The 25,022-nt window shown below is 50.8% G+C and overlaps 1 protein-coding gene across 4 annotated transcripts in view; it reads right to left on the bottom strand.

The window, feature by feature from the left end:
* Positions 1–3,499: 3,499 nt before the first annotated feature.
* MGMT (O-6-methylguanine-DNA methyltransferase) overlaps positions 3,500–25,022 on the bottom strand; it is a 275,999-nt gene continuing 254,476 nt past the window's right edge. For 3 of the 4 annotated variants that reach the window (XM_043925966.1, XM_043925967.1, XM_043925969.1), the window contains 2 exons: positions 10,667–10,806; positions 4,377–4,715 (listed from right to left, as the gene is read on the bottom strand). In XM_043925966.1, the coding sequence (XP_043781901.1) occupies positions 4,506–4,715; positions 10,667–10,806 (350 nt within the window). In that variant the 3' untranslated portion in view covers positions 4,377–4,505. Of the gene's footprint in view, positions 4,254–4,376; positions 4,716–10,666; positions 10,807–25,022 lie in introns of those variants that run through there. The other variant, XM_043925968.1, reaches the window with a different exon arrangement.

The raw sequence follows: 25,022 nt of genomic DNA, 5'->3' as shown, positions 1-25,022 counted from the left end.
CATTTAAGTCAACAAACCAGTCTGGGAAGCACACACTGCTTGTGTTTGGGAACCAAACAAGACTGATGTGTAACGGGAAGCCTTGAGAGAGACCGTGGCGTGAGTGCCAGGGAGGGCCCAGGCTGAGAAACAAGCGAAGCAAGAGGTGAAGCTCCTGCCCACCCCTGGCCCCCCATGCTGCAGCCCTGGCCCCCCCAGCCCCCGGCCGGCATCGAGACGCAGAAGCACACGCGCACACGCCGGGAAAGCCGGTCGGGGGCTGCCTGGGGCAGCAGATTCCAGCCCGTCCTTCTGCGTCCCACCGCGTCAGAGTCCACGACGACTGCCAGCAAGGTCCGTCCTGACCACAGCGCCAGTGGCCACCAGAGTCCGAGCGCCAGTCACATACACGCCCTTCCCAGCGTGGCTGCTCCCGACAAGCTGCTAAGTGGACGGTCTCTGCAGGTGCCAAAAGCACCGAGCCCGTGCTTCTGGGATTAATCTTAACTGCTGTCTACATGGAATTTGTTCTTAAGGCTATTTTTCAGAGGGGGGAAAAAACACGAACTAGAAATGTTGAGAGACTCGTTAACGCCTCCCTTTCATCCACCGAGGCGCCATCCACTGCCTGGTGTCTCGTCCTTGTCCTCGTCCGCGCCAGCCCGCCCAGCATGGGTCCCCCTGGAGCTGACCTGGGTGACAGAGGCCAGACGCTGTCCATCTGTCCACAACTGGAGCCACAGGGTCCGAGGACCCTGGGCGGCTGCCCTCAGTCACTTAAGGGCCGCGGGTCCTGCAACTTCTCCAGGCTTCGGGTCTGGCTTTCAACTGCCACCCCTTTTCCTTCAGACAGACAGACAGACAGACGGGGCTGCTTGGCAGAGTTCCATTAAATGTCATTGTCTTTCAAACTGATAACAGGTAAAATTGATGTGAACTTCAATTCCCTAAACACAAACTTCAACCAAATGCCCATGAACAAGAAAGAAAAAGCCTGCACAGGCCAGGAGAGGCAACTCGGTTCAGTTGTCAGCCAGGACCCCTGCCAGGACAGCAGCGAGAAAACCCAATGCAGACGCGGCATGTGGAGGCCTAAGCGCGTCAGCCCAGAGCCCGCTGGGAAGGGCCAGCTTCCTGGGAGAGCATCAGCTCTGGCTGTTTCTGTGTGTCCCACGGTAAGATAACACGTTTATTATTTCTGAGTCCACCTGTGCGCAGCCTGAAATCTCAACAGCACAGAGGACGGGGTGAGCTCCCAGGTGGAGCAGGTGCTGCTCACTTGGCCAGGGCTGTGACGTCCCGCCTGCTCCCGCGGCAGCCGGGGCTCCAGCCGGCACTGCCTCCTGTACCAGAGTGAGCCTGTGGGTGCCGAGGATGTGGGGGCACATGGCCAGCGGTGCCCGCCCACCCTGCCGGAGCTGCACCAGGAGGGCCCCACAGAGAGGGGCTCCCCGCCCAATTCCCAGGCAGTGCCTAAAACCACGGGCTCCGCTGGCCTCACCATCACCCCCAAGAAGTCTCCAGCCACCTGCCTGCATGGCTTTCTGTTACCCTAAAGCTTTAAAGGAGGTTCATTCTGGGATAATACTGCTATTTACAACAGGTTAAGAGATAAACAATGACGTCAGTATAAACACACTCCCTGGACATGCTTAGCTGCTCCAAAGAGGCAGCGCTGGGTAAGGAGCGCTTGCAGGGTAGAGATGCAAGGCCTGGGCAGGGCGGGCAACCAGAGATTCGAGCTGGAGATGAGGATGCCTCTAGGCAGTAGTCACGCTGCGCCAGGGAACTGCGCTTTCTTTCTGCTGGCTGAGGGGACACCTGTTAAAAAAGCTCGATCAATTACCATCAAGGTGAGCCCACACTCTTCCTCAGAAACACAGCTGCCTGCACTGGTTCCGCCCTCCTCACCGTGCCTTCCTGGTGCCCTCCCAGATCCAGCTCATCTTCTTCGGGCATCAGGAAGTCAGGCCTGCTGTCTCTCCATCCCTCTGCAGCTCAGGTGTGTGAGTGAGGAAGGGGCTACGTGATGCTCCCGACCCTGGGGACAGGCCAGCCCTCCGCAGCTCAGCCTCTCGAAGGTCAAGGGCAGCCAGTCCACAACAAATGCTTCTGCAAAAACAAATCTCTTTTCTGAACCCTCCATGACCCGGGTCTGCAGGAAGAGCGAGGGTGGTGCACACGTGCCGCATGGCTGCCCGCAGGCCTGGGCGCTGGATGGAGGGACCTGCACGCGAGCGGGCCTGGGGCCGACGGCAAGGGCAGAACCTGTCCTTGTCTCAGTGTCCCTTTCTGCTGGGAGGACGTTCTTGTGTCTCCCTGTGCCTTTCCTGTCCTCCTCCTTTTCGCAACGTGCTGCTCCTCCAGCCACAGCGGCTCTGGGAGGCCCCTGTGGGGTCTGCCGGCCCTGGGCTGGTTCGAGGCCCACACTTGGGGCGGCTCTGCTGCTGGGGCCCGGGAGCTGTAACTCTGTTCGTGTGGCACCAAGGGCGTGCGAGGCCCAGACAAGATGCCCTGGGGGTGGGGCCTGGCCCTGGCGGGCTGCGTGGTCTGGGACCCTCCCTTGCTGCCTGCTGCTAGGGCACCTGGAGATCACAGTAGGAGGTCCCCTCCCTGAGGGGTCCCCACTCTCCAGGCCCAGGAGCAGCTTGAGAGCAGAGGGTGTGGGGCCTGGGACGCATCCTCAGGGTCTGATAGCACTGCGGAGAGGTCTGCCCATCCGCCAGCAACCCGGACAGATGGCACATACCCCAGGGACTGTCCCAGGGCCTTCAATGGAGTTCTAGCGCATCCTGTCATCAAGTCCTTCCTTGAGCAGCAGGGGCTGGGCCTCCCCAGCGCAGCCCAGGACCCTTCGGCGGCACCCTCTATCAGAAGCACTGACAGCCCCACCCCGAGGCCCCAGGCCTGGGAGCTGGGGCTGCCGCCCAGCAGGTGGTTCTATTCTGGCAGCGGGGTCCTGGGTCTGCAAGTTCCTGGAGCAGAGCCTCTACCTCAGAGAATTCAGAACACAACCACCCTCACAGCCCCCAGATGCGAAGGGCACCCGGGGCCCCATTCACCCTCCTGCCATGTCAGAGGGGGAGTCACTCACAGCTCTTGAGGCTCACCCAGGGAGCCATGAGCTTGGGTGGCTGAAGCAGGGAGACTCGGGGTCCGTCCACAGAGATCAGACATCCAGGCAGCTCCCTGTAAAGACTGTCTTGTTCAGCTCTAAAGAAGTCCTGAGGAGGACCAGATCAGAAGACAACGGGGAAACGGTTGTATTTTATTTTTTGAGAGAAAAATCCAGAATTTGGCTGATGTAAGAAAACGATGTAATAAATTGTAGATTGTTGAGAAAAGCCTAGTTAGTCTGTGTGAGGTACCTGGTCCTTGGTCACTGCTGAGATAACACAAAAGTGCACCCAAACCACACACATCCAGGGCTATGCCCTTACCCGGGTGTGGGGACACACACACTATCAAGCTTTCCTGCTGCTGTCTACACTGTCGCAGGTGCCCCTGACAAAAACACAGCTTTCTATTGCCCAGCCAAGCACCGTTTATTTCCTCCATCCATCATATGCTCCATTTTATTCATCCACATATATAGCCACAAGCTTCCCTGATGCTTTCTGGATTAGGCTGGTGGTGAAGCTAAGATGACGCCATGGCACTCACGTGTTAGATGGTGTGCACAGCAGGTGCGGGACACACTCCCCACCCGCACCATGACCGGAGTGGACCCACCTCGCAGGCGGCCGGACTTCCAGGCTCTAGGTCGCTGGTCAGGAAGGAGAGGCCGGCATCCCTAATCGCCCTGAGTCCCGAGAGAACTCAGGCCAGGAGTGGTGAGAGACCGGCTGCGTGAAACTGCACTCCTCAGGAGGGGCTACCTCAGGCACAAAGAGCTGTTTGTTCTCCCAAATTATTCTGGCAAGTGGCTATTTTCTATTCCGCTGACGCGACCCCAAATGCATTAGCCTTCTGGCAGCTGGGAAGATAAAGCTGGAGTCTCTGAGTAAGCATGTCTTTTCAGGGCTGCCCCTGTTCCTTCAGTAGCATCATCCCAGAAGCTTTGGCAGCTGAGAGAAAAGCGCAGGCATGGAGCACGCTGCAGGCAGGCCAACTTGCTGAGGATAGGCCTGCATGAGGGTCCGGGGGTCCGGGGCCGGCTGGCTCTGGGTACCGCCATGGTGTCCGAGGCAGCCAGCGGTTCCTGGCGGGCACCAGATGCCTCTTCCTTGCAGGGCAGTCGTCCTCACGTTGGCCAGGCTCCCATTTTCTCACCTCTGACTCAAGAGAATTAGCAAGGGGGCAATAACAGTGACCGAAGGGAACAAGCTGGAGGCACGGGGGCCAGTCTCTGGGCTCACTTGGTGGTAAAACGTAAAGAAGCAGACACATGACACCTCTGAGACTCCGGCTCCTTTAATGAGGCACACCCCCCTCAGCACACCCCACCCCTCACCCCCCCTCAGCACACCCTACCCCGCCACCCTCCCAGCACACACCCCACGCCCAGCAAGCTGCTCACTGCACACTCAGTCTCGGCCAGTGGGCTGGGAGCTGGCGGTGCCACCCAGGGCCCCGCGCCAGGATCCGGTGGCACGGGAGCCCCCTCCACGGGCTGCTTTCCCCACGGGACTGCCCTCGTGGGCCAGCAGCCACTCCTTCACGCCCACGCCTCCAGAGTAGTTGCCCACGGCCCCGCTGCTGCAGACCACTCGATGGCACGGGATGAGGATGGGGATCTGCAAGAGAGCGAGGTGGCCACGTCAGCCTGGGCCCATGGCCCGGCCGAGCGGCCCCGCCCAGCCACGCGCAGGCGCCACATCAGCTCGGCTCCACGCCCCACACCAGCGGCCCCGCCGAGTCACGTGCAGGTGCCACGTCAGCCTGGCCCCGCAGCCCACCCCGGCAGCCCCCCCCAGCCACGTGCAGGCCCCATCTCAGCACGAGTCGCCCCTTGGCCTCTGAGTGTCCTGGGTGGGCTGGGGCAGGCCCAACGGCCCAAGGTAAATGTGGGGCATCTTCTAGAGCAGGGGTCTCCAGCCCTCGGACCCACCCCGGTCTGTGGTCTGTGAGGAACCAGGCCCGACCACAAGGGGGGGAGTGGCAGGTGCAACCAAAACCAACCCCCCATCCGATCCTGGGTCCATGGAAAAACTGTCTTTCACGAAACTGGTTCCTGGTGCCAAAAAGCCTGGGTTCTAGAGAATCCCTTCATGCTAAGATTTGGGAGGAGAAAACAATTTCACTTGATAGGTGATTTAAAATGTATACGTACAAAAAAAAAAGTATATGTACGGAAGTTAAGAAGACATTCCTGCAAAGTTCCCAAACATTTCCGAGAAGTAAGAGGAAAGTCAGGGAATGCTGTACTCAGAGGCCACTCTAACCCCAAGGCTGGCAAACTGTGAATGCGGCCCATGCAGTCCACACCTGGTTTTGTAAATAAAGCTTTATTGGGACACAGCTATGCCCACTTGGTAAATACTATCTGTGGCTGCTTTTGCAAAACCTAAAACATTTACCATCCTGCCCTTTACAGGAATCGCTTGCCACCCCCTGCTTTACAGACACCAGTGGACTTGGGGGTGGGGTGGAGGCTGCTTCCCTCCTTAGCCTCTGAAACAGAAGGTTTGAGAAAGCTCCAGTTATCTGTTCCTATCTGAGAAGCGGTCACCAGACCCCCGAATCCCAGGCTGGACGGACCCTCTGCCCTGGGGCCATGCCCCCCATCCCTCCTCCCACAGGGTCCTCCCCGCCTCCCAAAAAAGCCCTAACGGGAAGACAAAACTGCCCCATGCCTTTCACACCTGGCGACAAGTGCAGTAGTTAGATGCCTGCCTAAATCAGCAGGGTGACTTCACTGGAAGCAAGGGCACTTCACAATGAAAACAAACACAAACACGGAGAACCGTCCGACAGTCAAAAAGGCTGTACTGCTAGGGTCCTGGGGGTGACAGCTGCCCAGATGCTGAGCATCCCTGAGACGCACCAGCAAACACGGGCCCAGCACCACCTCCCAGAGAGGCTCGCGTGCAGCTCACCGCGCTGCGGCACCAGCTCAGCTCAGCTCAGGACAGTGCAGGCCCAGTTCCTGGGAGGCTGGACAGGCAGGGGGCCTGCACACCAGCTGTGAGGTTCCCGAGGACAGGGCCTCCCCCAGCGCCGGCACACCCTGGACGGGCCCGGAGCCGGCCGCACGCGGACCTGCGGGAGCCTGAGGCCCCATGGAGCGGACAGCAGGGCCCACAGGTGCTGGACACGGTTCCTCCTGCAGCCGCACGGGCGAGTCCCACCAGAAGGACCCTGCCCTCCTGGCCGGGGCCGCCTCAGCAGGAGGCCGGAGAGGCCCCTGGCAGCCGCACCGGGTCCGTTCTTGGAGGTGAGGGCTGCTGTCCACACGGGGCTCTGACTGCAGGTGGTGGGGGGTGCTCCTGGGCTGGTCTCACCCCCTCCCCACCCTCAAGGGGAGGGCGACTCACTGAGGAACGCAGGCACGTGTCCGCCCAGCACCTGCAGAGTCTGGTAGAGGGGCCACCTGCCCCCTGGCACTGGGGTCCTGTCTGGAAGAGGGGCCGTGGTGGGGAGCTGGGTGAGGCCTTCAGAGACCCATGTGTGAGGGGCCTCCTCCCAAGGAAACCAGGCACCTCTGCTCCCCAGGAGGTCATCTCTGCCCTCACCGGAGGGCTTCCCTGTGGAGGGAGCAGGCTGTCACCCGACACACACACCCGCCTGGGTGCCCCTCTGTGGGGTGGCCCCTGTCCCGGGAGGGTGGCTGGATCCCCGGCCCTGTCCTGTCTTGGACGTGCGCTGCTCAGTAAGGACACGGCAGGAAGCACATGCCTGACGCGCACGCTGTGACCCCACGCCCTCCGTGGAGCCCAGGCCAGACTCCGCAACCTGAGGGCGCAGCCAGCCTCTCGCCCGGGTCCGAAAGCTGCTTGGAGGCCCGCACTCTGCATGCTGCCCTGGGGGACTGCAGAGGCAGGGCCGGGAGGTGGCAGTCTGACCTCTTCCGCCTCACAGACCCGTCCTGACTCGGATTTTGGGGAGTTTGGGTTGCCATGGTGACGTGCTGTCTGTGGAGTTCTAACCCCGCGTGCTGAGGAGAGCGTGGGCTTCCTCTCCTGTGCAGTTTAACCAAGCGAGAAGCGGTCACCCTGCTGGGCCTGCCCACAGCGCACAACCAGGGGGGAACAGAAAACTTTAGGAACAGAGTGTTTGCTCTGATTGGGGGTTTTTATCAAATACAATAGTCACATTAATAATTGCTGGGAGGACATGATTAGATAATACACAATTCAAGTTTTTGACTGATAAGGAGGCAGATGCTTAATTCAATTTAGTTTTATAAACATTTAGGCCCCAATTCAATTTTCCTCCCAAACAGCAGACTTCACACACAAGCTCTGCTTTTCTTCCCTCTTGCCCAACAAGCTACAAAACTGTAAGTGTGTAATGTGACCCTCTCTTTCTATGCACCATGCAGATAACAGACTGCTGGCCTGGAATAACAATTATAGAGATAGCCATGGTCAGTCTTCGTCTTTGATGGAACTGGTGACTGACCAAACACACGCGATTCTCACCTCCAGAAGCGGGAACGCTGCTCCTGTTCATGCTAATTTCAGTGACAGGTTCCAGACTGTTAAAACAATGAAACCTGCTAAAATTCACTGTGCCCTTAAGGACATTTCAAAGGATCCATACCCTCTATGCCCTCTCCTTTAAAGCCTGTGCTGCATGAAATGTAATTTTTATCAATAACCAAGTAGCTCATAATATCATAGCTGCATTGAAATCTTCATGCTGTGAAATCTAATTCATCCAATACATGAATCCATCACTTACACAGACCCTTTCTCAAATGCTATAAAACTTCCAAACCCATAGATTTGTCTCCAACAAAAATAACACGAAGGGGCCTTTCAATCAATAATGGAATCCCTCTGATTCTGGTGCTGGCTGAATATTTTCTCCAGCTTTGTCTTTGTTCTTGTGGGTAGCAGCCCACAAGGGAAAGAGCTTGTTTTCACTTGCGGCCTCATCAATACCTAAATCCTGGTGAACAAGTGACACCGAGAAGCTGTAATCAATAGCTCCCTGTGCGTTTTTTTCTTCTGGTCAAATGGTTCAGCCCCACTGACAGCCCTGACACTTAGAACATGATGCTAAATCTTTATCAACAGCCATCTGGGTGACTGGCAGGACAAGACTCGGGGGGTCATTAAGGCTCATGGCAAATCTGCGAATAAACGAACTCCTCAGGAATGCACTTGTTTAGGAAAAGGTGGGGAAACTCTCTGGCAAGTATTGATTGCCTCTGAACTGCATTTGGCAAATTCTGAGGATGAGTGGGAGGGGGCTTTACTAGGCAGGGTGTGAGCCCTCCTCAACCTGCCCCACCAGAAGACTGCTGCCAAGGGCTGGGCCTGGGACAGGGCCTTCTGGAGGGCTACCAAGTCATTACACCTGGGCTATTAATCTGTTCATGGAAAATTCTGGAAAAACTAAGGGCCTGGGGTGGCTGAAACCCCACAGCAGCAGACACCACCCCTGAGTCTGCGGGGGAGCAGCGCCCGCCTCGAGCACAGGCCGTCACGTGTCCTTGCTTACTGCCGGACGCCAAGGATGGGCGCACCGTGAGCGCCAGGGCGTTCTGCGACTTCTGCATCCACCTGTCCGTCACGCTCCTCCTGAGCAGAGAGATGGCTTCACTGGGTACGTCTCCAGGCCACGCTCCCTGCGCCGGAGCCCACGTGTGTGGCTCTGCAGCTGGACTCTGCCATCGGCACTGAGAAGGGACGCGTCAGCCGAGTCCAGTCCCTGACTAGGCCCCTTATCCCTTCAGGTCCCTGGGTCCCCTTAGGACCCCTCAGCCCGCTCTATGGACGATCTGAAGACCTCTGAGCACGGCTGCCTCTGCCGAGCTGGCCAAGCTGCACCACACGCAGGCTGTCTCCTTCCGGGAGCACCCCAGCTCTTCTGAGCCACCCCTGGAGGCATCTATTGGGTCCTCTGCAACCTTCTCCTCAGGCTGGGGTTCCTGCGTGAGGCCAGGCAGTGCCCGGCAGCAGAGGGATGCTCAGGGCAAGGCCAGCGGCTCACAGCCGCCGCACCGCCCTTGTCACCGGACGGCACCACCACGAGGGCCACGGTGCAGGAAGGATCCTCCCCGTGTCCACAGGCCACCTGGGCACGTGCCCACGGGGAAGTCAGGACAGGGACTGCAAGGACAGATGCGTCTCAGGCCCCGTGCGAGCCTGCTTTACAGATGTCAGGGGCTGAGGCCACAGTTGAGCAAGATAGTCACAGAGACTGACAGCAGGAGGAGGCAGTCCTGCTGCCTGTGGGAAAATAAAGGTTTCTGAGTGCTGCCACACGCGCCGTCGCCAGCAGCCACGGCCCGGCCACTTCAGAGAGCAAGGACCTGCGGGTGTCACGAGGGGCGGGTGTGGGCTCCGCACCTGTGCACGTCAGTGAGCGGAGCTGCACACGTCGAGGGGGCAGGCCGTGCTGGGACGCAAGGCCAGCCTCAGGGAGGGGAGCAGAAGGATTAAGCGTCCCCAGGGTGTGAATGGAGTGTGGACAGACGGGAGAATTTCTACACAGCTCGGTGACCCTGGGATGCAGGAAGCAGGCACCTCCAGAGCTCACCTGGAGGCCCTGAGTGGACACACAGCACGGGGTGAAGTCAAACTGTCCAACAGAGTGACCTGGGAGAAGGTGGGGGCCTTCCAGACGGGAGGAGCCGCATCAGCGTCACTGGGAAACCTTAGCAGTTACCCTTGGAAGCTGATCCAGGGTCATCCACGTGTGCCGTACAAACGAGGCCTGCAGGGTGTGGAGGCGGTGTGTGTGAACGACACACTGGGACGCTGTAATGGAAGCACAAGGGGTGCAAACACGACCCCAACCCGCTCCCCCAGCCTCTGCCGCACGCTGCTCCCGACAATCTGGGGTGTTTAACACGGACGCAGACTCTTCTCCAGGCGGACGTACACCGTGCACGCACACCCACAGGAGCCGCCCCTGCACCAGCAATGGTGCAGTTCTGTGCGGAAGGCCGAGTGGCCGCCCTCCCGAGACACTGGCCCTGCCCCGGGGGGCCGCCAGCCAAGGAGAGGGGGCTGCAAGCCGTGCTGGGCAAAGCCCACCTCTCCCTGGTGAGCGCGGAGGGAGACCCTACAGGGAACACACAGCAAAGCCACAGTGACATTTTAAAAACTGGGTCGATCTGATGGAGTGACTCCCCACCCCACGATGTGACCATCTATTGGTTTTCCTGATTGGATGGCACTCTCCCACCATGTTACAGAGTCCCTATGGCTTCAGGGAGAGACCCTCCCAGGGTGACGGCACCCGGGTCTGACGGGCACTGCAGACCGATGACACCGGGGACGTTCCAGGGCCCCGTGCAATCATGTGAGGGCTCCGAGGCCGAGCTGCCGTGTGGATGGGGTGCCCTTCCCACCCCCTGCAGGGTCCTCAGGCGAGTATGGCCTCAGCCAGACCCACACCACAGCCTTCCGAGACTGGACGGCCCTCTTCCAGAGGCCCTGACGTGAACACCTCCCCTCCTCCCCAGCAGCCCAGGTCGCCTCTGACACGCGCCTGAATCAAAGGACCTTGGACCCTGAGCGCAGCGCCCCGCTGACGGTGGCTGGGCTGACCCCCGCAGCCGCACACTCACAGGGTTGCTCCTCATGGCTCCTCCCACGGCCCGCGCTGCTCTGGGGTTGCCCGCCAGGGCTGCTAATTGCTGGTAAGAAACCGTTTCTCCGAATTTCACAAGCTTCAGCAGCTTCCATAACACCTGTCTGGTGAATGACTCTGAAAGGGAGAAAGCAAATGACGTTATTGGGACAAACAGCTCCAACAGCTAAGATACAAACAGCTGCCAGTCCTGAAAGAGAAAACGTAACAACGTACACAGAGGTGTTACTTAATTAAAACCCAGCTCTGCACGGGGTCCTGTCACCACGTCACCGATGAGGAGGACGCGCGGGAGGTGAGCCGAGGGCCGGCCGGCACCTCTGCAGGCCTCGCCAGTGGGCAGCACAGACGGCTCGCCTGCCCACCTCCCCACCTCCCCGGAGCTCCAGGGGGGCCTGCAGCGCGCTCTCCTGGGCCCGGGCGGGTGTGGATCAGCACACGGCTCACTTCACAAGCACAGAAGGCCCTGCGTGCACACCAACTTTGGAAGCTTTGTACTGCTTGTTCAATTCCGACTCCAGCTGGGACGCAGAAGGAAAAGGAAGCCGTGGGCTGGACCGCGGTATGACACTAGCTTAGCCGTCCACACCCGAGAGCGAGCAGGCTTAGGATGCCAGATACCATGGTCCATGAGGCTGGCGGTGACCTTGGCTCCAGGCATCCATAAGGAGCAGAGCGGCAAAGATAAAACAGCCTTGCCTCCATTTTAATGAGCAGCCACATCAAGCTGCTGCAGGGGTGAAGAGGAGGACACAGAACAGCCTCTCCCTCTGCTGCAGGCCGAGAGTGCTGCTGGGTGCGCAGGGCACTGCAGAGGAGCCGGGCACAGGCCGGGCCGTCTCAGCTGAGGCCTCTCATCTTTCCCCAGAAGACGGGTGCCTGCAAGCATGGGACAGGGAGCTGCGCCCCCCCCTCCCCTAGGGCGAGGGCAGGAGCGCCCAACACGGCGACAAAAGGGAAGGATTCCACGGGCAGTTCCTGGGTCCGCAACAGCACTAATTACACTTTATGCCAAGCTGGCCAAGTGCGATTTGGTTCTTAAAGGAAACACACCCTTACACGCGTGTTAAATAATAAAAATCACTTCTTAACTGAAGGAAATGATAATCACTTCACTGGGAAAAAAATCTGTTTAGTCTTTATTATAACATTAAGCAAATTAAACATCAGCATAATCCAGGTGATACTAGAAAAGGGTCAGCAAAGAAATTGACTTTGTTGTTCATTAATTTACATGGATTAGTAGAGGGCAGAAAGATAGCAAATGTGCTCTAGTTTTTTATGATATAATTTCAAACTCTACACCATTTGTGGCAGGAGGGTGACTTTGGGGTTAATCAGACTGATTTGTCCTTTTAATTGCTTTCTATTCAAAGAAAATTCATTAGATAATGTTCTCTTCAAAATTCATGAATCAATTTAACTGAAGAAACCACATTAACAGCTTTGGGTTCATTAGCACATGCGGTTGTGTGACTAGCTGATTGCTGCGAGGGTTTCCTTAGGCAAACAGACTTTGTTTACTGTGATTTCTTTAGAAAGCGTTTTGAAATCAAACTGTTAATCATTATTATTGTCACCGCTGTTGTGCCTAACTTAAAAATAAAAGGAAGAAAAAAGAAAAGCAAGGCAGCTTGGTGGTAACTTGGAGAAAAAGAGGTTTCAGGGACAGCTGTCTCGAAAAAGAAACAATAAAAGCAGCCCAAGTCAACACTGCAGGACGCCAAGGCCAATTTCCAGCCCTCCTCTGAGAGTGCAGAGCTGCAGGTCCCGTCTTCCGTGCTCTGGCCTGGGGAGCGGACGCTGCCCAGGCTGTCCAGGAGAGCAGCCGGGAACCTCCCGAACCGGCAGGGACAGTGAGGGGTGCGTGTGAAGGGACTGAGACAGGGCAGCTCTGGGGAGCCCTGTCTGCTCCTGACCCTCACCGGAGTGCCAGACCCCGGGGCTGCTCTGATGGGTCACTGCCAAGTCACAGAGCGCCTCTCCTTCCAAGGGCAGAAGCATCGTATAATAAAACAATTACAAAAAAAAAAAAAAAACAATTACAAGCCCATGTGTGAGCACAGAGTTTATCAAACATTTTCGGCTTCATCGTCAATTTTTCATGGGAAACCATTTCTCATCCTGTGCGTGCCCGGCAATATATTAGGACAAACAGCTCTGAAATTGCAGTATTCTGCAATCAAGCACATCATGTTTTTTACCTGGAACTCAATCCACCCTGTAGGGAGCAAATGCATTAATTAGTCTTAAGCAGCTCTCAGAGTCAATGCCTTTGCCCCGGACCTGTGCAAAAAAAAAAGACCTGAGCCCCACTTCTCCAAAAAGGAGGGACAACACTGGGTGGGGGGGGGGGCAACACTGTGAGCTGTTGAATATCATTCTGAAATGTAGTAAAAAATCTGCTCATAAAAATGAACATAATGTGGAAAACACATTCTCTTGAAGGTGTTCAGTTCAGTTGCTCAGTCATGTCCGACTCTTTGCGACCCCATGGATCGCAGCACGCCAGGCCTCCCTGTCTATCACCAACTCCTGGAGTTTACCCAAACTCATGTCCATTGAGTCGGTGATGCCATCTAACCATCTCATCTTCTGTCGTCCCCTTCTCCTGCCCTCAATCTTTCCCAACATCAGGATCTTTCAAATGAGTCAGTTCTTCGTGTGAGGTGGCCAAAGTACTGGAGTTTCAGCTTCAACATCAGTCCTTCCAATGAACACCCAGGACTGATCTCCTTTAGGATGGACTAGTTGGATCTCCTTGCAGTCCAAGGGACTCAAGAGTCTTGGTGAGGTGACTACATAAATCTTTAGCGGTGGGACCGTCATTTCAGGTGGCCCTAAGGACTGATGCTGACGCTGAAGCTCCAACACTTTGTCCACCTGATGCAAAGAACTGACTCACTGGAAGACCCTGAAGCTGGAAGTGTGAGGGTGGGAGGAGAAGGGTACGACAGAGGATGAGATGGCTGGATGGTATCACCTGCAATGGACATGAATTGGGCAAACTCTGGCAGATGGTAAGGGACAGGGAAGCCTGGCGTGCCGTAGTCCGTGGGGTTGCAAAGAGTTGGACATGACCTGGTGACTGGCCAACAGCAGCAGCAAGGGGCAACCACTGAACCACCACCTTTCTCTCCTGTGAAGGTCCCCACGGAGGGCAGGCTGGCCTCTGCAGGCCACACTCTGGGCGCTCCTCTCCCTCGCCCTCTCCAGCCTGTTCTGGGGCTCAGGTTGGGTCAAGGCTGGCTCTGCTGGAAGACTGTTTCTTGGCTCTCCTTTATCCGAAGGACCTGGTCATTTCCACTTCAGCCTGGGTGACTATTCAGACCCACCCACTGTAACCACCTAAACCTGGTGAAGACTATTTTCTAAACCCTCCCTCTTCCTGGGCTGCTGGATGGGACACCATGGGCCGGGCTGCTGATGACACTGCATGCCTGTGGGATGCCCTGCCACAGCACCAAACCTGGTGTCCACGCCTGGGCTACAGTCGCCTGACAGGTTTCCGACTTTCCAAGGGCTCTCCAGCCCAGGCCCGGCCTTCTTTGGCCTCTGGCACAGAGGGAGCCTGCAACACCCTGGAGTGAGCGCGAGGTTCTGACTAGGTGAATCCAGGAGAGCTCTGACACCACGTGCTCTTCAAGCGTAAACTGGCTAACGTGACCTGATGCTGTCTCAGCATCAGAGCAGCCAGACGACCTTCCCAGGAAGGAACCCGAGAGGGAGACCACAGGAGTGACAGGGGATGGGGTGAGCACACGCTACTGAACGCCTCTATGAAGCCTGGGCACAGAGCACAGGGCAGCCATTTGAGGGCTGTGGAGAGGAAAGGCTGGGGAAGAGGAATTTGAAGACGCACTGCGATGATGTACCCGTTTGCCACTTTTAATTCAAAAATCCCTAGCCAGGACTGACTGACTGTGGGCTTCCGAGGTGGCACTAATGGTAAGGAACCCGCCTGCCAATGCAGCAGACTTCAGAGATGCAGGCTCGATCCCTGGGTTGGGAATATCCCCTGGAGGAGGCAACGGCAACGCACTCCAGTATTCTTGCCTGGAGAATCCCACGGACAGAGGAGCCTGGTGGGCTACAGTCCAGGGGGTCAGTCAGACATGACTGAAGGGACTTTGCACGCACACAGGGCGGACTGCGGCCTGGACCCAGGAGCCCTTGCTGCCTTGAGGAGGGGGAAGCCCCCCCCAGGGCTACTATTGTGAACTCTTTGGCCCCCAGGCAATCCTGCGGTGTGTGCAGGTGCTGAGAGCTCTGAGGACAAACGTCCTTTCTGAGGGGAAGAGCTGTGGGCCCAAAGGTGGCTGGGCCCCCTGCGTTCTCTGTCTTTCTGCTCCTGCTGCCCCGCCCCAGAGGCCTGTGTGGTTGCAGGAGGGTGCGGGAGATGACCAGGGAGGCTGTGGAGGAGGAAGGGACTGGGAAAACCAGACCCGGAGCTGTGCGGGTGGATCCCACGCGAAACCCAAGACTGAGAATGGAGGGAAGGCTGAGCCCCTGCTGTGGTCCAGGGGCAGCCCCGAGGAGGACCACGGGGGATGCAGGGCGCGGACACTGAGAGCGCAGCCGCAGAAGCCTGGCCGGGGCTCACAGGTTGCATCCAGCCAGGTCAAGGGTCTCGTCAACACGAATATCAGCGTCACCCGCAGGATTCACATGAGACTCAGGGTCTCGGAACATCTACTCAAAATGAGAGGGTTACAAGGTCCAGAACACTCAGCATATGAAGAGTCAGGAAATCCTCAGCCTTCCTGGGAAAAGAAAATCATCAACTGTAATGGCCAAGAAGACATGGAAGTTAGACTCACCTGACAATCCCTGCCTCGCCAAACTTTCTGAGGTATAATTAACAAAATTGTAAGATACCCAAAGTGTACAATGTGATGACTTGATAAACATCAACTGATGACAGCTTTACAGGATCTTACAGCTTTACACGGTAATAAGAATGCCGTGAGAAGGGAAAACACCCTTGGAACAAATGAAAATAGAAAGAGTTTCCAAAAAACTTTAGAAGAAAAGTCAAACAGAGAACATAGTACTGAAACATACAATATCCAAAAAGGAAGAACTGCACAGCATGGGCTTCCGGGCAGACTGGAGATGCCCGAGGCACAGCCGACTGGCCTGAAGACAAGTCAGCAGAAATGGTCAACCTGAGAGGCAGGAAAGAATGCCAAAAGCAAATGACAATATCCAAAACAGCCTCGGGGACATGCTGGAAAAGCCAGAAGGCCTAACACGTGTGTTACTGGAGTTTCAGAAGGAAAGAAAGCAAAGTGTGGTGTAGAAGAAAAAATTCAAAGACATAATAGCTAAAAATTGCCCAGATTTGGCAAAAGATATACAACCATAAATTTAAGAAGCTCAGCCATGTGCAAAAGGGACAATCCCAAAGAAATCCACACCCAAACCCATCAAGATGAAGCTGCTGAAATCTAAGAATGAAGATAGAAGTTGAAAACAAGGAAAAATGGCATATTATTTGTGGGAAAACAATGTTTGAATGACTGTAGAATTCTTACAGAAACTGCAGAGGTCAGAAGGAAGCAAAATGGCAGTTTTAAAAGTGCTGAGAGAAAAGAACTATCAACTCAGAATTCTATATCCCGTTTTGAAAAAAAATCCTTCAAGGGTGAAGTTAAAATAAAGACATTTTTAGATAAAAAAAACCTAGAGATAATGCAGTGCCAATAGATCTAAAACGTTAAAGGAAGCTCTTCAAGTAAGAAGCAAAATAATACCACAGGGAAGCATGGAACATTAGGAATAAAAGCAGAACAAAAGAAATGGTAACTATTTGGCTAAATACCACAGATTATTCTTCTGTTGAGTTCCTCAAAATATGTTTAATGACTGAAAGCAAAACCATGACATCAACAGATAAGATTTTCAGTGTATGCAGGTGTAAACCATCAGCAGGAGTTGAAAGAGCTCCGTGGCGGTCAGGCTTCTATATTCCACGTTAAGGTGGTAAAACGTTGACTCCAGTTAGACTGTGACAGTGATGTATGTAAGTATTATAATCCCTGAAGCAACCACCAGAAAAACTGTAAGAGATGATATAGTGAAAAACAGATCACAAACTAAAAAATGCTAAACTATTCCAAAGGAGGGAAAGAAAGGGGAACGAAAAATGAAAAACAGAGGGAAAAGACAGAAAACAGATAATATTATGTGATAATAAAATAATAAAATGTAAGAAATAAGATAGATAGCAATAAAATGAAATAAATGTCTGACATACCAACCCTAAAGCGTTTATGTACCTTAACAACAGGGTTCAAATACATGAAGCAAAAGCAGACAAAAATGAAACGATAATTAGCCAAATCCACAATATACTTGAAGACTTCACTACTCCTCTCTTGTAACTGATAGAAATATGACAGAAATTCAAGGATGGGAAAAGAAAAAAACACCATCAACCAACTTGTTTTAACTTTATAGAACACTCAGTAACAGTAGAATGTGTATTCTTTACAAATGCACATGGAACACTAATCAAGATATAGCGTATTCTGGGTTATGAAACAAACATTAACAAATTTAAAACAATTGAAATCAGACAAATGATTTTCTCTGATCATAATGGAAAAAGGCAAAAGGAAAATCTCCAAACATTTGAAGAGTAAATAAGCCATTTCTAAATAATCTAGGAGCCACAGCAGAAGTCTTAAGGAAAAGAAAACTGAGCTGAATGAAACTGAAAATACAGCATATCACAGTCTATGGGACAGAGTTAAAGCAATATTTAGAGGGCTATTTATAGTATTAAATGCATATTTTAGAAAAAAGGTCTCAAATTAATGATAATATAAAGCAGAAGAATAATGTGCTGAGTTGATCAGTCGTGTCCAACTCTTTGCGACCCCATGGTCCTGCCAGGCTCCTCTGTCCAGGGGAGTCTCCAGGTGAGAACACTGGAGTGGGCTGCCATGCCCTCCGCCAGGGGATCTTCCCGACCCAGGGATCGAACCTGGGTCTCCTGCATTGCAGGTGGATTCTTTACCATCTCAGCCACCAGGGAAGCCCGTAACAATAAGCTTCCAATTTAAGAAACCAGAAAAAGAAAATCAACATAAACCAAAAGAAGAAGAAGGAAAGGAATAATAAAGGTAACGACAGAAACCAGTGAAACTGAAAACAAAACATGGTAGAGTAAAATACATGAAGCCCAAACCGGGTTCTTTAAAAAATAAACTGATAAATCTTTACAAGACTTACTAAAAACCCTAACTATCAACATAAGAAATTAAAGAGGGGATGTTACTACTGACCTCACAGACATTAAATTGATAAAAATAATTCCTACAAAAAAAAATCTGTGTGCAATACTCATATCACAGATGCACTAGATCAATTTATCAAAACTGACAAATTACCAAAACTCAACAAAGATGGAACAGATAGCTGGAAGAGTCCTGTAACTACCAAAGAGCTTGAATGCATAGTTTAAAATCTTCTGAAATCATAGGGTCATATAATTTCACCAGAAAATTCTATCAAACATTTAAAAGAATATATCAATTCAGCATAATTTTTTAAGAATAATAGAGAAGGAAACAATTCCCAAGGCATTTTATGAGGCTATAATTATCCAAATATCAAAATCAAAAAGCATGCAGAAAGGCACAGATCAAGATCTCTCATGGATATACATGCAAAAATTCTCAACAAGGTACTTGCAAATCAAATTGAGAAATATATCAAAAACAAGACATTAAAATTCAGTGGAGTTTGTCCTAGAAATGGAAGGCTGATTCAATATTTGAAAAAATTAATCTATTATAAAGCTACATTAATCAAGATAGGATGTATTGGTGAAAAAATACATAGATCAATGGAACAGAATTAGAGGAACAAAGGCAAGTCAATGGAAAAAGGATAATCTTTCCAAAAAATGGTGCTTGAACAACTGGACAGTCACATGCAAAATATGAGTCTAGACAGACCATGTATCTTCTACAGAAACTGACTCAAAGTGTATCATAGGCCTAAATCTAACAGGCAAAACTATGAAAACCTCCATGAAAGGAAAAAAAGTGGGTAAGTTGAACTTTATCATAATTCGTTTCTGCTCTGTGAAAGATGCTGTTAAGATACCTTACAGAAAAGTCACAAGCTGAAAGAAAAATTTGCAAGACATGTATTTGATAAAGGACGTGTATACAAAATACACAAAGAATTCTTAGAAACTCAACAACAAGAAAATGACCCAATTATAAAGTGGATAAGAGTTTAACTTGGGCCTTGCACAAGCCGTGCCGGAGAGTGAGTCTTCTGTCTTGGGAAGACCCCCTGGAGGAGGGCATGGCAACCCACTCCAGGATTCTTGCCTGGAGAATCCCATGGACAGAGGAGCCTGGCGGGTTATATAGTTTATGGGGTTGCAAAGAGTCAGACAAGACTGAGCAACTAAGCATAAGAGTTTAACAGACATCTCCTCACGAAAAAAGATGCAGAGGTGACAAATAAGCATCTGAAAAGATGCTGACCGTCATCTGTCAGCAGTGAGTTCTAGGTTAAAATAACGAGATACAATTAGACACTATTCATGGCTAAAAACCAACCATCCAAACAAAAAACCTCAACAGTATTGACTGCTGGCGAGGATGAGGGATATTCAGTCACTGCTGACGAAAAGGCAGAGCAGAACAACTACTCTGGAAGAAAATTTGCTAATTCCTTACTTAAAAAGCTAAACAGAAGCTTACCACATGAAAGAGTGACTGCACTCCTAGGTATTTACACTCAACAGATTGGAAAACTTATGTCCACACAAAAACCACACATGAATGTTTACAGCAGCTTTATTTACCTATTGCTGAAAGCTAGAAGCAACCAAGATGCCCTTTTATAGATAAACTATCAAACATCCATACAATGGAGTATTATGCAGTCATGTAAATACTGACCTATCAAGTCATAAAAAGACATGAAAGAATATTAAAGGTACACTGCTAAGTGAAAAAAATTTTTTTTGAAAAGTTTACATGCTCTATGACTCCAACTACATGACATTTTGGACATTTTGTAAAAGGAATAACAATAGAGACATACATGAAATGTATACAGATTAATAACAACAAAATATTTAAGAGAATGGAGGATTCCAGGAAAGAATGCAAGTGGTAACGAGAATCTAACCATGTTACAAATGTATGAACAACTCCACTAAACTGTGTGGGGAGAAACAGTGACCTAAATAACTGTGGAAACAAGTGGAGTCTATAAGACTAAGGCAAAAGGAATTGTACTGTACACTGTACTCTGGTTGACAAGGCTATTTCCCATGGAAGTACCAGATAAAAATCCCAGTACTGTGATATAGTATACTGGGCTCAAATAACTAAGTAAATGGATGGCAGAAGATGGGAGCCCATTTCTCACTGATGGAGGAGGAGTGTACAGGTAAGCAAGGGGAGGTGGCTACAATGATCCATGTAATAATGGATTCGAATTCTATGTAGATGTGAGTATGAACTAATGTTTAGAAGACGTGAGTTTGATCCTTGGGTTGGGAAGATCCCCTGGAGAAGGGAAAGGCTACCCACTCCAGTATTCTCACCTGGAGAATTCCATGGACTACAGTCCATGGCGTCGCAAAGAGTCAGACATGACTGAGTGACTTTCACTCTACCTTAATATTGGTAGACGTCAATGCCAACCTCAACAGTGTTAAATCATAATGATAGTATGGACCCTTGACATGATTTCATGAAAATGGCACTTTACCTCTGTGGTTTTCCTCCTATAACTCCATAGCTCCAGTCTATGATGAGAAAAGCATCATATAAATTCTAATATAATGACATTCTACAAAATTCCTGACAAGTACTCTAGAAAACTGCAAAGGTCATCTTAGACAAGGAAAATCTTGAGAAAATGTCAAAGCTAAGCGAAATCTAAGGAGATATAATGACCAAATCTAATATGGTATCCTGAATTGGTTCCTGAAATGAAGGACATTAGGTTAAACCTAAGGAAATCTGAATAAAATATAAACTTAAGATACTGACACTGGTTCATTGAATTAACAAGTATATCAGTAATACAAGAGGTCAATTATAGGGCAAAACAGATGTGGGGACAAATAGACTCTGTATTACTCAATTATTATTATTGGTTTTTTTTTTTTTTTTTTGGTAAATCTAAAACTGTTCTAAAAAATAAAGTCTACTTAAAATGAACTCATATGAGCCACCATATTAACAGCATAATGAAGAAAAAGATATAATAATATTAATCATGGTAGGAAAAAAATTTAAGAAGTTTCAACATCCATTCATGATGAAAGCTCTCAGCCACCCTGGAATAATCCAATAAAGGTAATGACAAAAAACCTACAGTCAATATCATACTTAACTGTGAAAAGATGAATGCTTTTCCCCTCAAGATTGAGAAAGAAGCAAGGATGTCCACTCCTATTCAATATCACAGTGGAAGTTTTAGCCATTACAATAAGACAAGAAAATAAATATATTTTGGGAGGAAATAAAACTGTCCCCATTTACAGGCAATGTGATTTATGGGAAAACACCTAAGAATCTATTAAAACAAACAAACATGCCAACAACAAAGCCAACTTTGAACTAATAGGCGAATATAGCCAGGTACAAGGTCAACACACAAAAACCAATCACAGTTCTGTTACTGGTAATAGCTCCAACCAAACTGAAATACTTGATTTAATCTAACTGTATATAAGATCTTTATGCTAAAAACTACAAAATGCTGATATATTGATAATATTATAAAAGAAAACCTAAATCATTTGAGAGACATACCATGTTCATGGATAGGAAGTCTAAGTATTAAAAAGATTTCACTTCTCCAAACACTGATCCAATGATTTATTTCCATTCCAGTCAAAATTCCAGGGGTATTTTTTGAAGATACAGACAAGATGATTCTACAACATACATGGAAAGGCAAAGGAACTTGAACAGTCAAAACATTTTGAAAAAAGCAAAAGAAAAAAAAAAAAAGGCTGAGAAATCACACCAGCAGGTTTTAAGACATTCTATTATGCTGTTATAGATGAAGATAATGTGAAATTTATAAAGGGATAAACATAGAGACTTTCGAAGGAGACTAACATACAATGTCCAAATGGTTTATGACAAAGTTACAAAAGCATGTCAATGGAAAAAGGGTATTACTTTCAAAAAGTGGTGATGGAAAACTTGATATCTAGATGTAAAACACTGAACTCTGAACTAAATCTCATACCTTTTAAAAATTAATTTAAAATAAATCATTTATTTAAAAACTTTCAACTAAAAAAGAAAATTTTAGAGTAGAGGAGAAAACCTCTGTGACCCAAAGTTAGGCAAACAGTTTTCAGATGTTTCATCAAAACCACAATCCATAAATTAAAAAGTAAATTGGACTTCATCAAAATGAAAAAAAAAAAAAAACCCCACAAAACTGGTCTGTAAAAGTCAGTGTTAAGAGATACAAGACACGTTGGAGCCTGGGAGAAAATATTTGGAAATATATCCAATAAAGGACTTATATTCAGAATATGTACAAAAATATTTAAATTCAACAGTAAGAAAACAACCTAATTTAAAAAGATGGGCAAAAGACCTGAATTGACAGTTCATCAAAGGAGGATATAGTTTGGTAAATAAGCACATGAAAAGATGTTCAACATAACTGTTAGAGAAATGCAAATTAAAATCATGATGAGATAGCATTCTACAGTTATTAGAATGGCTGTAATAAACACAGGAAGATAACACGTATGCTGTGGAATACAACATTAAGAGGAATAAACTACACATACATAAAACAATTTGGATGAATCTCAGAGGCATTAAACCATTCACAGAAGCCAGGCTCAGAAGATAAACACCGTCTGAGCCCAGTTCCATGACATTCTCAGGACCACAAGCCACGGTGACAGAGCACGGAGCGGCGCCTGCCGCGCGTTGGGGCGGCAGCTGTGACTACAAACGGGTGGCAGTGGGGCGTCTTTAGGGTGATGGAACTCGCGTGCCCTGCTTGTGATGGCCATTACAGAAATCTACACATGTATTAAAATCCATAGCACTGTAGACCACAAATTTCAGTTTTACTACATTTCTGAAAAGACAAGATGGAAGGAAGCATATTTTCTAGACACCTTTTCTTTAACCAAAGAAGAGCTTTCTCCCTGAAGGTCAAGATATCTACTTAAACTGGATTCTAAGTCACATTCTCTGCCAAGTCTTTCTCCTCTACAAGTTCACCCTAAACATTAATAATACAGTCATCACAGTGGGCCCTCCACTCTACACAGCTCAGAGCAAGGACCTGCCTGAGGGGTCCGCACCTCAACAGAGAGCTCTGGGGCTGCCCCAGAGGAGGCGCCCAGTGAGTGTCTGCTGGAGGAATGGAGGGCCCGGTTTCCCTGTGTCCGCCTGAGGGTAAACAGAGCAGCACCGTTTACCCCGAGAGCACCCTCAGGCTGCCAAGCCCGACTTGGGCAACACGGCAGCTGGCAGAGGCAGGCAAGGCCCCTGGCTGAGAGCGCGCGGCTGGACTCGGGCTCGGCTCGGGGCGCGGCCCCGTTAGGGAGCGCGGTCTTGACGCGAGCACAGAGAACAGTCGGGCAGAAGGGCACTGCGGCCCCACTGGCTCTCAGACACGCTCAGGGTGAAAGCTGCTGCTGGCCAGGGCAGCTGCCCAGCGGCCTTCGCCCCGGCCTTCCTACAGGGAAGTGGTCAGCGCCCAGCACAGTGAGGGCAGGAGGGGCCTGGCACCACTTCCTGTAGGCAGAGCGCCAGCAGCCCAGCCGGGGGTCTCCGGAGGGGCCAGAGCAGGTCACCCCACTGCTAACCAGGCTCAGCCAGGGCTGCGCATGCCAAGGGGCCTCTGCATCGATAAACACCAAGGAGCCCCCTGACGCTGGCCTTCCAGAGCGCCAGCCTCACCTCTATCAGCCACAGCTGCTTCTGACATCAGGACTGGATGACCTCTAAATACCCTCTTCTTTCCGTGTGCTCTAATACATGTATATTTCATTTCAGATGAAATATAACATTGCTTAAGGGAAAATAACGGCATTTATTTCAGTTATTTCCAGTAGTCATGTATGGACGTGAGAGCTGGACTACAAAGAAAGCTGAGCGCCGAAGAATTAATGGTGTTGGAGAAGACTCTTGAGAGTCCCTTGGACTGCAAGGAGATCCAACCAGTCCATCCTAAAGGAGATCAGTCCTCGGTGTTCATTGGAAGGACTGATGCTGAAGCTGAAACTCCAATACTTTGGCCACCTGATGCGAAGAGCTGACTCATTTGAAAGACCCTGATGCTGGGAAAGATTGAAGGCAGGAGGAGAAGGGGACAACAGAGGATGGGATGGTTGGATGGCATCACTGATTCACTGGACATGGGTTTGGGTAAACTTCAGCAGTTGGTGATGGGCAGGGAGGTCTGGTGTGCTGTGGTTCATGGGGTCACAAAGAGTCGGACACGACTGAGTGACTGAACGGAACTGATTCAGTTATGTCAGCTATGACCTCTACAACCCTATGAGTAGCAGAGAAAAAACAAAGAATAAAAAAGCTTATAGGTCACTCCAAAGATTCAGGAATCAACATGGTATTTTCATTTCAGCACATGCCTAACCAAGTCAGACCACATGAACTAAATACACCTACTTGAGAGTCTCAGCCTGGTGCACGGGGTGGGGGTGTGTGAGTGTCCTGAGGGGGGATGGCACACACCCTGTGAAGCCTGTGACAGTCTGCTGTGGAACTGGGGGTGGGGTCTGCAGTGACACAGTGCCAAGGACACAGACGTACCTCTGCCAACCTGTATCTCCGGGCTGGGCTGGTCAGGACAGTGAGACACTCCAGCTGGAAAACCCAAGGGATGTTCCCGGCTTGTGAAGAGGGCTGTCTCGTGGTGGCCGTGGGGGACAGAGCCCCAAGCCAGCCTTTCTTTCTAACATACGACAAAAACAGGCTGCAGAAAACTGTGGCATTGGATGGTGGGCACCAACACAAGCAAGGAGATGGGGAGGGAAATGCTGGAGCAGAGCTGATGAGTGCCTGGGTCTTGAAGAGTAGGTATGTATTTCCTGGAAGGAGCGGGGGTGCTTCAAATAGAAGTGACCCCCAAATGGGAAACTGGAGCAGGCAGCTGATGTGGTCTTCTTGCCCTTCACTTACTCCTCCTGCAAGCACCGACCTGGTGAAGAATGTGGCACCGGCCTCTCGGATCCCAGTGGGGACTCTGTGGTCCCAGGCACTGCTCAGGGCCCAGATCACAGGCGTGGAGGGAGATTCTGTCCTGGGGGTGAGCCTGGAGTAACTGCCCAGCTAAGG

Source organism: Cervus elaphus, chromosome 15, assembly GCF_910594005.1.
Source record: "Cervus elaphus chromosome 15, mCerEla1.1, whole genome shotgun sequence".
Taxonomy (NCBI): Eukaryota; Metazoa; Chordata; class Mammalia; order Artiodactyla; family Cervidae; genus Cervus; species Cervus elaphus.
This window is presented reverse-complemented; position numbering and strand designations above follow the sequence as displayed.